Below are 16031 nucleotides of genomic sequence, written 5' to 3'. Positions count from 1 at the left end.
CAAACTGCTGAGATTGTAGGCGTGAGCCACTGCGCTCAGCCCAGATTGTTTTTCCAAAATGGCTGCACCAGCAGTGTCCAAGGGTTCCGTTTTCTCCACATCCTTGTCATCACTTGTTATTGTCTGCCTTTTTGATTATAGCCATGTTTGTGGGTGTGAGGTGGTATCTCATTGTAGTTTTTATTTGTATTTCTTCTGTAACACTGGGTATATTTATTTATTTGTTTTTTGAGACAGAGTCTTGGCTCTGTTGCCCAGGCTGGAGTGCAGTGGCACAGTCTCAGCTCACTGCAACCTTTGTCTTCCGGGTTCAAATGATTCTCCCACGTCAGCCTCCCTGGTAGCTGGAATTACAGGCACACACCACCACGCCCAGCTAATTTTTGTATTTTTAGTAGAGATGGGGTTTCACCGTGTTGGCTAGGCTGGTCTTGAACCCCTGACCTCAAGTGATCTACCCACCTTGGCGACCCAAAGTCCTGGGATTACAGGCGTGAGCCACCGCACCCAACCAATTTTTGTATTTTTAGTAGAGATGGGGTTTTGCCATGTTGGCCAGGCAGGTCTCGAACTCCTGACCTCAAGCAATCTGCCTGTCTTGATCTCCCAAAGTGCTGGGATTGCAGGTGTGAGCCACCATGCTCAGCCCCAGTGGTGTATTTTTATAGTTGTCTTGGCACTGCTTAGCTGGAGACGGGCTGAGTGTGGTCTCTGGGGCTACACAATTGCATATTGAGCAGTTACTGCTCATCAAGCACTACCTTGGCACTAGGAAGACTGTGTTGACCAAGAAAGATGAGACCTCTCTTCTCTTAGAACATTCCAGTGGATGCTGGGCGCAGTGGCTCACTCCTGTAATTCCAGCACTTTGGGAGGCTGAGGCGGGTGGATTACACGAACTCAGGAGTTCGAGAGCAGCCTGGCCAACATGGTGAAACCCTGTCTCTACTAAAAATACAAACAATTGGCCAGATGTGGTGACTCACGCCTGTAATCCCAGTACTTAGGGAAGATGAGGTGGGTGGATCACCTGAGGTCAGGAGTTTGAGACCAGTCTGGCCAACATGGTGAAACCCTGTGTCTACTAAAAGTACAAAAATTAGCCGGGCATGGCGGCGGGCACATGTAATCCTAGCTACTCGGGAGGCTGAGGCAGGAGAATCCCTTGAACCTGGGAGGCAGAGGTTGCAGTGAGCCAAGATCTTGCCACTACACTCCAGCCTGGGTAACAGAGTGAGACTCAATCTCAAAAATAAATAAATACATAAATAAAAATAAAAAAAATTAGCTGGGCATGGTGGTGCACACCTGTAATCCCAGCTCCTTGGGAGGCTGAGACAGTAGAATCGCTTAAACCTGGGAGGCAGAGGTTGCAGTGAGCCGAGATTGTGCCATTGCTCTCCAGCCTGGGCGACAGAGTGAGACTTCATCTGAAAAAAAAGAACATTCCAGTGGGGGAAACAAATGACCACACAGAAAAAGGAAAAGAAATAAAAGACTCTGGAGAGTGACATAAGAAAGGGTTGGTGAAAGCAGCCCATGCCCATGGCAAGTCAGGTGAGAAGTGAGGAGGAAGCATTGGGCCAGCAGGCGGCGCTGATGTCAGGGGGCCTCCAGCTTTTCTAATGTCCATACTTTTTTATATTTGTGTTCTGATTTCCAAATTAATAGGTAAGTTCACACTTAGAAAATGGTAAACACAGATATTATGCTTAGAGTTGTCCTCAGTTTTCTTAAACGGGTTGGTTGATTCTCTACCTTTCATAATTATTACATTAAGGGAAAGAGGAGGGAAATAGCAGACATCTATTTGAATCTTCTCTTTTTTATCTGCAGATAACTCCAGGAGGAAAAGTAGGGATGGGTCTGCATCTGAAGAGACCCAGTTTAGTGATGATGAATATAAGACCCCCCTGGCCACACCTCCTAACACCCCACCTCCCGAGTCAAACAGCAGCAATGGAGAGAAAACGCCTCCCTTTTCTGGAGTGGAATTCAGTGAAGAACAGCTTCAAGCACATTTAATGAGCACAAAGATGTATGAGAGGTACTCGCTGTCATTTATGGACCTCCAGATCATGGTTGGACGAGTGAAAGACAATTGGAAGCATGTCCAGGATATTGATGTGGGACCAACCCATGTGGTAGAGAAGTTCGACGTCCACCTACAGTTAGAGCGTCGATTGATTTATACTTCAGATCCCAAATATCCAGGAGCCGTGCTGTCAGGCAACTTACCAGACTTAAAAATCCACATTAATGAAGATAAAATATCTGCCCTAAAGAATTGCTTTGCTCTCCTCACCACCCCAGAAATGAAAACTTCTGACACTCAGATTAAAGAGAAGATTTTTCCCCAGGAGGAGCAGCGGGGAAGTTTGCAAGACTCCGTAATGAATTTAACCCAGAGCATTGTGATGTTGGAGCAGCATACCCGCGAGGTTCTGGTGGAGTCGCAGCTCCTCCTGGCGGAATTTAAAGTGAACTGTATGCAGCTTGGTGTTGAGAGCAATGGCCGGTACATTTCTGTGCTCAAGGTGTTTGGTACCAATGCTCACTTTGTGAAGAGGCCTTATGATGCTGAAGTCTCCCTAACTGTTCATGGTTTGCTCCTGGTGGATACCATGCAGACATATGGTGCTGATTTTGACCTTTTGATGGCTTCCCATAAGAACTTGAGCTTTGATATTCCAACAGGAAGCCTTCGGGATAGCAGGGCCCAGTCTCCTGTCTCTGGACCGAATGCGGCCCACTTAACTGATGGAGCGACGCTGAACAACCGATCAGCTACTAGTGTTTCACTTGACAAAATTCTCACCAAAGAGCAAGAGTCCCTTATTAAGTTGGAATATCAGTTTGTGAGTTCAGAGTGCCCATCAATGAATTTAGACAGTACTCTTCAGGTGATTTCCCTACAGGTGAATAATTTAGATATTATCCTCAATCCAGAGACGATCGTGGAGCTAATCGGTTTTCTTCAAAAATCCTTTCCCAAGGAAAAAGATGATTTAAGTCCTCAACCTTTAATGACTGATTTTGAAAGAAGCTTCAGAGAACAAGGAACTTACCAGTCTACATATGAACAAAACACGGAGGTTGCAGTGGAAATCCATAGGCTTAACTTACTGCTTCTTCGGACAGTGGGCATGGCAAATGGAGAGAAATATGGCAGAAAAATTGCAACTGCAAGTATAGGTGGCACCAAAGTTAATGTCTCAATGGGTAGCACGTTTGACATGAACGGTTCTCTCGGCTGTTTACAGCTTATGGATTTGACACAAGATAATGTCAAAAACCAGTATGTTGTCAGCATTGGGAATTCTGTAGGCTATGAAAATATCATCAGTGATATTGGCTACTTTGAATCTGTGTTTGTCAGAATGGAAGATGCAGCCCTCACTGAAGCTTTGAGTTTCACGTTTGTTGAGAAATCTAAACAGGAGTGTTTTCTCAACCTGAAGATGGCGTCTTTACATTATAACCACTCTGCTAAGTTTTTGAAGGAGTTGACGTTATCCATGGATGAACTGGAAGAAAATTTTCGAAGTATGCTGAAAAGTGCAGCCAGCAAAGTCACCACAGTACTAGCTACCAAGACTGCTGAGTATAGCGAGATGGTGTCACTCTTTGAAACTCCAAGGAAGACTCGGGAACCCTTTATCTTAGAGGAAAATGAAATATATGGGTTTGACCTAGCTTCGTCTCCTTCGGACACTGTAAAGCTAATCTTGAACATAAACATTGAATCACCAGTTGTTTCTATCCCTCGGAAGCCAGGGAGTCCTGAGTTGTTGGTGGGACACTTGGGACAGATATTCATCCAGAATTTTGTGGCGGGAGATGATGAATCCAGAAGTGACCGTCTGCAGGTGGAAATCAAGGACATTAAACTGTATTCTTTGAATTGCACTCAGTTGGCAGGTAGAGAAGCTGTTGGGTCTGAAGGAAGCCGGACGTTTTGCCCACCTTTTGGGTCTGGCAGTGCCAACAGTCAGGAGGAAGCTCATTTCACACGACATGATTTCTTTGAATCTTTGCATAGAGGTCAAGGTGAGGAGCATGTCTTTTGTTCCATTTTGTTTGATGATTGAACAAATCATCAAACTCTCACGGAGTCCTTTGTTTAAAACAGCAACAACAAAATCCTTTTCTTTTAGAATAATCCTCAGTTAATGTTTAAGAAATCAAAAAGAGTTTTAATAGAATGCCTTGTAGTAAGTTGGCATGTTTTCACCCTTTTCCATTTAATATCATATTTGGCAAAACAGGAATTTACTTACTTTTATTTTTATTTTTTTGGTTTTTTGAGACAGAGTTTTGCTCTCGTTGCCCAGGCTGGAGTGCAATGGTGCAGTCTCAGCTCACTGCAACCTCTATCTCCCAGGTTCAAGTGATTCTCTTGGCTCAGCCTCCCAAGTAGCTGGGATTACGCGTCCGCCGCCACACCGGGCTAATTTTTGTATTTTTAGTAGAGATAGGGTTTCACCATGTTGGCCAGGCTGGTCTCGAACTTGTGACCTCAGGTGATCTGCCTGCCTTGGCCTCCCAAAGTGTTGGGATTACAGGTGTGAGCCACCGTGCCTGGGCAGGAATTTATTTTTTTAAAGTGTTCCAGTTTGAAATTGGATGAGTACTCATTTACAGAGACACTTCAGTGGATGGATGTTTTTAAAGTATTGTTTAATTTGGTCAGATATGTCTGATATTCTGTTCCCAAGCCATAGGTCCTTCCTAGTTAAATATTTTGGCCCAAGATACCTCAAGGGGTTGATGTAAATAGTTTGTGGATATTATCTTCTTTAATATTCTGTCATCTTGTTCTATAATGGGTTGGTCCAGGGTTCTAAGAATAAAAGCTTATGTTTGTATTCTGGGTCTGATCAGATAAAACCAAACGGTCCAATCTGTTGGTTTTGGCACACAGAGATCAGGTAAGCCCTAGAGCATGGCTTTATTGTGACACAATTAATGCCTTTGAGAACTTAGCCTTCTGTGGTCATCACATGTTAATTCACTGATATGTTTTTATACTTGTCGAAAGATTGCTTTCTCTGCTTGGATAGAAGTTGTTTACTTAGAACTTTGTGTTGTCCTAGATTCTGATTTAGGCCTAATAAGAGGGATACATCTGTGTCTGAAAGGTAGGGAAGGATGAATAATTTAGTTTGGAAAATGCCAGCTTGGGTGACTCAAAGAAGCATAATGTAGACTCTGGACTGGATTAATGTTCACCATGTCGTGTTTTGAAGCTACCAAATGGAGCATATGATAAAAATATTGTTTCTTTTTTTGTGTAAATATATCTCGTACCTCGTCTTGCTATGAATTTTGGCCTCGGGATAGCTGTTAAGGTTTGCTCTCAGTCATAGACCCCAGGTGCCAGGCTAACCTGCCCTCCTGGTCTAAGAGTAACTCATGGGCTGTATTTTGTATACTCTATGTTTAATCAGCAGTAATGAAGTAAATGTTAAGGTTTACGGTCTATCATTTCGTCTCTTTTATGCCAGCTTTTCACATCCTGAACAACACCACCATTCAGTTTAAACTGGAGAAGATCCCTATAGAGAGAGAATCTGAATTGACTTTTTCTCTTAGCCCAGATGACCTGGGAACTTCTAGCATCATGAAGATTGAAGGAAAATTTGTCAATCCGGTTCAGGTAAATTCATGTCAGGGCAGTTGAAGTCATATGTTTATATTAACACTCTATAAATATGATATATATTTATGTACGTTACATGTTGGAAGGAAAATATATTTTCAAAGAGATATCACCCATGCACAATACCATTGTTGAAACCTTGTTCCGATAATCATGGAATCCTTTTGTTGTGGGGAATCCATCTTGTCAGCCTTTTTCATATGGAGGAAGGGTGGGTTATCTGGAGAAAGATGGCAGATTCTTAATTCTGTTGACATTCAGAAATGGGGAAATGATTGCTTACGCAGTCAGAGGCTCCTTTCCCAGGAGGATATCATTCTTGTCACACTTAGACATACTTAACCCAGCCTATGAAACATTGTGATCATCTGAGCTGTGGACAGATCCTTTCAACAAAGAATTAGTCCTGCCCTCTCTGAAATGAAATGGGCCAGGATAGGGATTTCTTTTTTTATGGGCATGCGTGTATGTATACACCTTTTCGTTTTTTTCCTTCAAAAGTGTCATTTTCGGCCAGGCGCGGTGGCTCAAGCCTGTAATCCCAGCACTTTGGGAGGCCGAGACGGGCGGATCACGAGGTCAGGAGATCGAGACCATCCTGGCTAACACAGTGAAACCCCGTCTCTATTAAAAAATACAAAAAACTAGCCGGGCGAGGTGGCGGGCGCCTGTAGTCCCAGCTACTCGGGAGGCCGAGGCAGGAGAATGGCGTGAACCCGGGAGGCGGAGCTTGCAGTGAGCTGAGATCCGGCCACTGCACTCCAGCCTGGGCGACAGAGCGAGACTCCGCCTCAAAAAAAAAACAAAAAAACAAAAAACAAAAGTGTCATTTTCCCTGATTTCACAGGGACTAGAGCAAAGAGGAGTACGTTATAAAACAGCAGTGACAGGCAGGCTCTTAGGACGGTCTGTGGTCTGTGTCTGGCACCACAGTAGTTGGTCTGTGTCTGGCAGCTGCTCTGGAGTAACCCGGGCATGCTGTTTATGGAGTGGGCCTGCCTTTTGACATTAGTGGTTCCTCTCAGGGGTCTCTGGGACCCCTGAGAGAACTACCCCAGAGCTTTCCCTTCTCAGACTAAGCTTTTGCCCCATCAGTGGTAGCTATCAGGACAAAGTTTTCACCTTAAATCTAGCATGTGATGTAAATTCTATTGGATTATGTTGACTTACTCTTTTTTCTTTTTGGAGATGGAGTCTTGCTGTCACTCAGGCTGGAGTGCAGTGGCATGATCTTGGCTCACTGCAACCTCTCTGCCTCTCACATTCAAGCAATTCTCCTGCTTCAGCCTCCCGGATAGCTGTGATTACAGGCATTCGCCACCACACTGGCTAATTTTTGTATTTTTAGTAGAGACGGGGTTTCACCATGTTGGCCAGGCTGGTCTTGAACTCCTTGCCTCAAGTAATCCTCCTGCCTCGGCCCGGCAAAGTACTGGGATTACAGGTGTTAGCCACCATGCCTGGCCTATGTTGACTTATTCTTATGGTTACCATTGACTTAACTGTTGTTTTGATGAAAATCTTAAAAACATTATTTTAGATAATTCTTTCTTTAAAAATAATTGTTTAAGATAATTATTTGATTTAATAATTGATTAGTATTAATTTAATAATTTAATTTTTTAAAAAGTTGGTTATGAAACAGTGTAAACCTATACAAAAGTCTAATGAGCCTTATGTGCCCATCACTCTGATTCCACTTATGAAGATTTTGCCACATTTGTTTTATCTGTTTTTTTTTTTTTTTTTTTGGTGAAATAGTTTAAGGTAAATCCCAGATGTCATGCCATTATCACCCCTATGCATTTAGAATGTGTTTCCGAAAACTATGTGCTTCTTCTTACATAACCACAGTGGTATTTCATGCCTTACAAAATTAATGAGCATTTTTTGATATTATCTAAATTTTAACCGATTTTTAGAATTCGGAAATATTTTGGATCATCTCAAAAATGTCTTTGTTTTGGATTTGTTGGAATCAGGATGCAGACAACTGGAAACGTTGCATTTGGGTGATACATCGTGTAGGTCTCTGTTCATCTAGTTTCCCTCTCTTTGTTGTCCCCCCATGTCATATTTTGTTGTGGAACTAAGTCAGTTGTCCTGTAGAATGTCCCCGCTTTCTAAATTTGGCTGTTCATGTGCCACTTAACTTGTCCTCCCCCATATTTCCTGTAAAATCTATAGAACAAGTTTGGTTCTATGTGTTTGACTGGATTCAGGTTTCTTTTTTGGCAGGGGGGTTAGAGGGTACACTTCATGTAGGTGGTGCCATATACTTTGTATTACTTTATATCAGGAGGTACATAATTATGTCTTTTTTCTTTCTTATTGATATTAAAGTGGATAATTGTATTTAAGTGGCAAGAGCTTTGATTTTACCATTGCAAAATTCCCTGTCAGTCATTCACATAATATTTTATTCCACTAATGAACTTTGATGGCACACATTATTTAATTAGGGGTTACAAAATGGTCACTTTTTCTAATTCCGTCATTAGTTCTGTATCTATTGGTTAGAATTCCTCTGTTAAAAATTACCCTTCATTAAATAAAAATCTTGTCTGAAAAAAGTTTTTTTTTTTTTTTTTTGAGACAGGGTCTTGCTCTGTGGCCCAGGCTGGATTGCGGTGGCATGATCTCAGCTCACTGTGTCCTGCACCTCCTGGGCTCAAGTGATCCTCCCACCTCTGCCTCCCGAGTAGCTGGGACACTATAGGCCTGTGCCACCACACCCTGCTAATTTTGTATTTTTTTGTAGAGACAGAGTTTCACCATGTAGCCCAAACTAGTCTTGAACTCCTGGGCTCACAAAATCCGCCTACCTCGGCCTCTCAAAGGCCTGGGATTACAGATGTGAGCCACTGTGCCTGGCTGAAAACATTTTAAATAAGAAATTGTAATTAAAAATGAAGCAAAAGAGAAAGGAAAGATAACTAATCATGGATCATCATGATTTTTTTCTATAAAGTACTACCAGTCCTAAACATTGACTGTTAACTAACTAGAGATGATCAGCCAGTTTTAGAACCATGAACCTTGTTTCTCAATTCTTTAGTGTCTCCACACCAGACTTTTGTCAACGCTCTTCAGCTTCTGCATTCATTTTTGTGGGGTCAGAAAAAGTGACTTCGTTGATTCAGGCGTAATCCACAGTACTTACTGAACTCTTATTATATGTAGATTATTGTGTAGGGTACTGAGGGAGGGTCTCGTGAATAGAAGTGGGGCAAAAAGAGCTGAGGACAGAAAAGAAAAGAGATAGTCTTTGCTATCAGCTAACTTACAGCCTCATGTAGGAATCATGTAGGAACTCATAAATAGCAACTGTAAACATTTATGGGCATTACATTTATGTGCATTTAATAATAGTAGTAGCGTAACTGAATTTTTCTCTTTTCAATACAGGTGGTGTTAGCCAAGCATGTGTATGAGCAGGTTTTACAAACACTGGACAATCTCGTGTACAGTGAAGATCTGAATAAGTATCCAGCCAGTGCTACCTCTTCCCCTTGCCCTGATTCTCCTCTGCCGCCACTCAGTACCTGTGGAGAATCTTCTGTTGAAAGGAAGGAGAATGGATTGTTCAGCCACTCCAGCCTTTCTAACACCTCTCAGAAGTCATTGTCAGTGAAGGAAGTCAAATCCTTTACTCAGATTCAAGCTACCTTTTGTATATCGGAGCTTCAGGTTCAGCTAAGTGGAGATCTGACTTTGGGGGCCCAAGGTCTTGTGAGCTTAAAGTTTCAGGACTTTGAGGTGGAATTCAGTAAAGACCATCCCCAGACTTTATCTATTCAGATTGCCCTGCATTCTTTGCTGATGGAGGACTTACTGGAGAAAAATCCAGATTCTAAATATAAGAACCTGATGGTGTCTCGAGGAGCTCCTAAGCCATCTACTTTAGCACAAAAAGAATACCTTTCTCAGTCTTGCCCCTCAGTGTCCAACGTGGAATATCCCGATATGCCTCGGTCTCTCCCTTCCCACATGGAAGAAGCTCCTAATGTCTTCCAGTTGTATCAAAGACCCACCTCTGCATCCCGGAAAAAGCAAAAGGAAGTCCAAGACAAGGACTATCCCTTGACCCCACCTCCTTCTCCAACAGCGGATGAGCCCAAGATACTTGCTGGAAAGAGTAAATTTGATGATTCCTTAGTCCACATCAACATATTCTTGGTAGATAAGAAACATCCCGAATTCTCTTCCAGTTACAATCGAGTTAACCGGAGCATTGATGTTGATTTTAATTGCTTGGATGTGCTGATCACACTGCAAACCTGGGTGGTGATACTGGACTTTTTTGGAATCGGCTCCACTGCAGACAATCACGCCATGAGGCTGCCTCCTGAGGGCATTCTACACAACGTGAAGTCGGAGCCACACGCCTCCATGGAGTCTGGACTTCAGGATCCAGTGAACACCAAGCTGGATCTCAAGGTATCCTCAGTTCCCTTTGGCTGCCTTAAGCTCTAAAAATGGATTTGCGCTTGTTGATTTAAATGCAAGTATTTTACATTTACTTTGGAAAATAGCTCTTGTTGGCAGGGGAGCTATCTAGTCTTCTAGGTGTTTGTTACAAAAGGTAGACGTTAATATTTTGGGAAAGGTTTTACTGTAAATCCATCTGGAGGCAGGGAAAGTAAGTGATTTAAGAATCTTGCCTTTTCTTTGAGCTCTATAAATCAGAGGAGTTACTTTGCTTCTCTGAACCGTAGTTTCCTCATCTTCCATCGTCTAAGATGACTAAATGAGGTGATGTGTGGAAGACATCTAGCAAAGTGTGCAGTCTGTAATAGCAACTTTAAAGCGTGGCTTTTGTTACTGTCCCCTTTCTCTCAGAACATTATTTGCTTTCATTTGTGAGCAACAGCATAACTGTTAATAACGGTCTCGCCCGGGCACGGTGGCTCACGCCTGTAATCCCAGCACTTTGGGAGGCCGAGGCAGGCAGATCACAAGGTCTGGAGATCGAGGCCATCCTGGCTAACACGGTGAAACTGCGTCTCTACTAAAAAATACAAAAAAAATTAGCTGGGTGTGGTGCGGGCGCCTGTAGTCCCAGCTACTTGGGAGGCTGAGGCAGGAGAATGTCATGAACCCGGGCAGCGGAGCTTGCAGTGAGCCGAGATCGCATCCCTGCACTCCAGCCTGGGTGACAGAGCGAGACTCCGTCTCAAAAAAAAAAAAAAAAAAGAATAGTCTCAAAAGTTGGACTGCCTGCGTTTGAGTCCTAGTACTTTCACTGTACCCATGTAGCGATGTGGTCTGGGGCCAACCGCTTAGCCTCTTTTGCCCTTAATTTTTTTATCAATAAACTGAGGATGTTCAGTGGCGCCCCCGTCATAGGGTTGTTGTAAGGCCCTCCACACGGTGTGTGGCACACAGTAAGGATTCAATGAGTGGTAGCCGTTATTATCTTTATATTACATGGATTGTCAGACTTCTAACTTGTCCTTGATACTCACATTGTAAGTATTAAGGAAAAAAAAAACATAAAAAAGACAGCATTTGAGTTTAAGGCTGTTCTGCTCTGTGTGATGGAACAGCAGGATGTGAAAGCGGTTAACCTGAATAGCCCATTTGAGGGCACATAGGCCTGTTGTCACTAGCACCCGTCCAGAGCCCTGGAACCCTGGCCGTGGCTGGTAACATTTGTGTGCCTCAAGGATGTTCTTCATCCACATGTCTTAGCATGTGTGGACTTGCACTTACTGCTGGGGAGAAGTCAGGGAGGAGAATCACATTTTATCCAGATGCCGTTTTCTTATTTCCTTAGCTGATAGTAAGCCTCATTCCTCTCGAAATGGAAGACATCTCAGCGGAGAGATGGGGAAGGACCAGCTTACGTTTCTTGTTCAGTGTCTGGTAAATGAATGACTTTGCAGTACTTCGAGTCCTCTGGTACCCTGGGTTTAGCAAGGTGGATGGAACCTGGAGAGGTGTTAGCCATTCCTTTGGGCTTTATGTGTCTGTACCTGGAACTGTCTTTTTGCAGTGCCTGTGATGATCTGTGTCAGGAACTCTTTGGTGTTGAATATGCAGTGCTCCCAGAGGGCTTTGCCTTGATTGATGTGGCTGGTTCTACAAGAGAACAGGACTGGATAAGTGTCCCTCAACAATGCATTTTTTAAAATAAGAATTTTTGAAAAACATTTTTATTGTGAAAAAATTCAGATATATCACAGAGAAACAGTATAATGAACCCCCATTTGCCCAGTCCCTGTAATTCATCACATTTACTTTATGCCTTTTTTCTTTGCTGAAGTATTTTATTTATTTATTTACTTATTTATTTATTTTGAGATGGAGTCTCGCTCTGTTGCCCAGGCTGGAGTGGAGAGGCATGATCTTGGCTCACGGCAACCTCTGCCTCTTGGGTTCGAGTGATTCTCCTGCCTCAGTCCTCCAAGTAGCTGGGATTACAGGCGCGCACCACCATGCCCGGCTAATTTTGTAGTTTTAGTAGAGACAGAGTTTTGTCATGTTGGCCAGGCTGCTGTCAAACTCCTGACCTCAAGTGATCTACCTGCCTCAGTCTCCCAAAGTGCTGGGATTACAGGAGTGAGCCACCGCGCTCAGCCTGCTGAAGTATTTTAAAGGAAATTCCAGATATATCATTTCATCGCTACATACTTCAGTATTTATTTCTAAAAAAACCAATGGACATACCACAATGCATTGTCACATCCAACTAACAAGAATTCCTTGGTATTTTCTAATACCAGTCCATAATCAGATTCTCTGATTGTCTCAAAAATGCGCTTTTATTGGTGGATTGTAGAGTAGTGAATGGTTTAAGAAACTTCTTGCCTGTCTATTCTGTTGGTCTCTATAATTCAGTAGAATACTGTGCTTTTGCAAGCCCAAGTTTTCACATTTACAAAATAAGGAGAATTAAATAAAACGATGCATGAGTTTCTCCTCTCTTCTCTTCTCCTCTCCTCCCATCCCCTCCCCTCCCTTCCCCCCTCCCCTCCCCCCTTCCTCCCCTCCCCCCTCTCCTCCCCTCCCCTCCCCTCCCCTCCATCCTCCCCTCCCCTCCCCTCCCCTCCATCCTCCCCTCCCCTCCCCTCCCCTCCGCTCCCCTCCCCTCCGCTCTCCTCTCCTCTCTTTCTTGTCTCACTCTGTCACCCAGGCTGGAGTGCAATGGCATGATCTTGGCTCACTGCAGCCTCTGCCTCCTGGGTTCGAGCTGTTCTCCTGCCTCAGTCCCCCGAGTAGCTGGGACTACAGGCGTGTGCCACCTCACCTTGCTAATCTTTGTATTTTTAGTGGAGCTGGGGTTTCACCATGTTGACCAGGCTGGTCTCGAACTCCTGGCCTCAAGTGATCGGCCTGCCTTGGCCTCCCAAAGTGCTGGGATTACAGGCATGAGCCACTGTGCCCAGCCTGATGCATGCATTTTTTTGAATCAGGATCTAGGTAAGGTTCCATGTTACATTTGCTGTCATGTCTTTTAAGTCTCTTAGAATTATGGTATACCTGCCCCCTTTCAACCCCACCACCAATTGACTTGTTACAGAAACTGGGTTAGTACCTTGTAGAGTGTCCCACATTTTAGGTTTATGTGTTTTCTTGTTTGACTGTTTGACTTCTTTTATCCTCTATTTTAACCAGTGGATGTTAGCTCTAGAGACCCCATCAGATTCAGTTCAGCTTGGGGTAAGAACACGCCAGAGGGGCTGCTGAGTGCTTCCTGTTGCATTGAGGCAGGAGGCATACAGCATCTGATCATCATTCGTTAGTGACACTAAGATTCAAGTGAAGAGCTGGTTCAGGTGCTGGTGATGGTCGGATTCCTCCAAACAAAGCATTTTTAGACCCAGCGTACATGTTCTTTCGGTACAATTAAATGACTAGAGGTTTTCATTATTTTTATTTTATTTTTTTGAGAGAGAGTCTTGCCCTATTGTCCAGGCTGGAATGCAGTGGTGTGATCTTGGCCCACTGCAACCTCTGCCTCCTGGGTTCAAGAGATTCTTGTGCCTCTGCCTTCCAAATAGCTGGAATTACAGACGCCTGCCACCATCCCCAGCTAGTTTTTCTTTTTTAGGAGAGACGGGGTTTCACCATGTTGGCCAGGCTGGTCTTGAACTCCTGACCTCAAGTGATCCTCCTGCCTCTGCCCCCCAGAGTGCTGGGATTACAGGTGTGAGCACTGCATCCAGCTGACTAGAGGTTTTTAATTCCCCCGTGATGATCTTGCCTTGCGATTCCTTCTGTGTCTGTGTGAGAAATCATACTGCAAGGGAACTGGAGTTCCCCCCACAAAGTCATTGCTCCAACTATAATAACCCACTGCTTTTTCCCTGTCTTCTTCTATAAATGATTTTCCTTCTTCCTTTCCTTCTATTACATCCTTTTTTTCTTTTCCCATCTTTTTTTCCTCCTGATTATTCATGCACCAGACATTTCCTGAGTGAAGACAAGGGAGTGAAGGCACGGTCCCTGCTGTTAGGAAGTGGTGGGTGTGCATTGAAGATTAAATCTGCTGTCAGTCTTTTCCTCACTCCTTCTCTTCCATCAATGTTTTGTCCCCTGTGATGTTACTCAAAGCAAAAAAGGTTGTTGAGAACTGAGTCAACAAATCCTAGACGTATAAGATGTTTTTAATAGTTGCAATTACAATATTGCATTATGAAATTTATTTGTTACAAAGAATGCTACTCCCAAGACAGAGGATTTTTTCTTCTATTTATAGTTGTCCCTAGGAAAGAAAATCTTTGATTATGGCTTCTAGGAGAAGTCTCAGTTGGTTAATGGTGGGCTTCTATTAAATATTTGTTCAAAGGTAGTAAATAGGATTCTAAATCATATTTATCATTTTGTTTTGAAAAACTTCTTAAAATGAGATTTAATGGATCTGTTTGAGTTACTATGGAATTGTACAATATTAATGATGAATGCCAAAATGAGAAAAATTGTTTTTATAATGTAAAGCATCTCATGAACAGAAAATAGACAAGGCAAACATAGAGAAGGCACCACAGAAACTGAAATTTAGACTGTCCAGTCTCTGCCCTGTCCTCAGGTCGTGGTTTGTCTGGTTTAAGAAAGCTGAAGTGAAATCGGCATCATTAAAAGCATTACCTTCAAATTTCCCATGCCTTTCTGTGTATTCTTTGATTGTTCTTCCATTTTCCTGAAAGATACCTTTTCTCCCCAGTAATATTGGCCTTGCTTTATCTTGTCTGTTCCTAGGTTCATTCACTTTCTCTAGTGCTGAATAAGACCACAAGTGAGCTTGCCAAAGCAAATGTGTCCAAATTAGTAGCACACCTGGAAATGATTGGTAAGTGGTAGGGGGCGGAGGGAAGCAAACTTGCAAAATCTGGTCAACATTTGAACATTGTGATCACAAATTGATTGTCCTCATGCGCTGAGTAAGGTGTGGCAGTGGCTTGATTGTGGTTACTAGTCTGGCCAGGATTCATGTTGGTGGTTTCCCAAATGCTGGCTGATGGATCAGAATCATCTGGATAGCTTGTTAAAAGTGCGGGTGTTGGCACAACCTCTTCCCTGCTCCTGTCTCTCATCTCCTTCTCAAGAATCTGAGTGAGTTGGGATGGAGCCCTGGTGTCTGTGTTTTCAACAAACTCTAGGGTGCCCATATAACTTTTTTTTGTTCAAATTGAGATATTTCTGAGAGTTAAAGGGGACATCATTAATATAATTACACCTGGAAAACAGGCATACAACAGGGCTGTCTCTGGGAAACCAGAGGATATGACTGCATCTAGAGTCATAAATTGGGGGGAGCTACCAGTAGAGGTGATGGTATTATGCAGGAGATACTGTAGCAAAGCTGGCATTCTTTATTCTGTGTTTTTGAGACAAGGTCTCGCTTGGTCGCTCAGGCTGGAGTGCAGTGGTGCAATCTTGGCTTGCTGCAGACTCTGCCTCCTGGATTCAAGCGATTCGCATGCCTCAGCCTTCCAAATAGCTGGAATTACAGGTGCATGCCACCATGACCGGCTAATTTTTGTATTTTTGGTAGAGACGGCGTTTCACCATGTTGGCCAGGCTGGTTTCGAACTCCTGGCCTCAAGTGATTTTCCTGCCTCTGCCTCCCAAAGTGCTGGGATTACAGGTGTGAGCCACAGCACCTGGCCAGCATTCTCTCTAATGGGACTTTATAGGTTAAAATTCTTAGTCAAATACAAGTGATCAACTACATCAGGTCCTAAATAGGATTTTTAAAAAATAATATTTTAACTTATTTTTTTAAACTATAGAGACAGGGTTTCACCATGTTGGCCAGACTGGTTTCAAACTACTGGGCTCAAGCCATCCATCCACTTTGGCCTCCCAGAGTGCTGGGATTACAGGCGTGAGCCGCTGTGCCCAGCCTAAATAGTGGAGATTT

The 16031-nt window shown here is 43.4% G+C and overlaps 1 protein-coding gene across 7 annotated transcripts in view; it reads left to right on the top strand.

Moving 5' to 3' along the window:
- VPS13D (vacuolar protein sorting 13 homolog D) overlaps positions 1-16031 on the top strand; it is a 284031-nt gene that overhangs the window by 44208 nt on the left and 223792 nt on the right. For all 7 annotated transcript variants that reach the window (XR_012425938.1, XR_012425941.1, XM_045380426.2 and 4 more), the window contains 4 exons: positions 1837-4050; positions 5508-5659; positions 9071-10102; positions 14867-14957. Coding sequence is in view for 5 of the 7 variants with exons in the window: in XM_045380426.2 (XP_045236361.2) it covers positions 1837-4050; positions 5508-5659; positions 9071-10102; positions 14867-14957 (3489 nt within the window). In the remaining 2 variants the exon portion in view is untranslated. The remainder of the gene's footprint in view (positions 1-1836; positions 4051-5507; positions 5660-9070; positions 10103-14866; positions 14958-16031) is intronic.

This window comes from Macaca fascicularis, chromosome 1 (assembly GCF_037993035.2).
Source record: "Macaca fascicularis isolate 582-1 chromosome 1, T2T-MFA8v1.1".
NCBI lineage: Eukaryota > Metazoa > Chordata > Mammalia > Primates > Cercopithecidae > Macaca > Macaca fascicularis.
The sequence above is the reverse complement of the archived record's forward strand: the minus strand, read 5'-3'. Positions and strand labels throughout refer to the sequence as shown.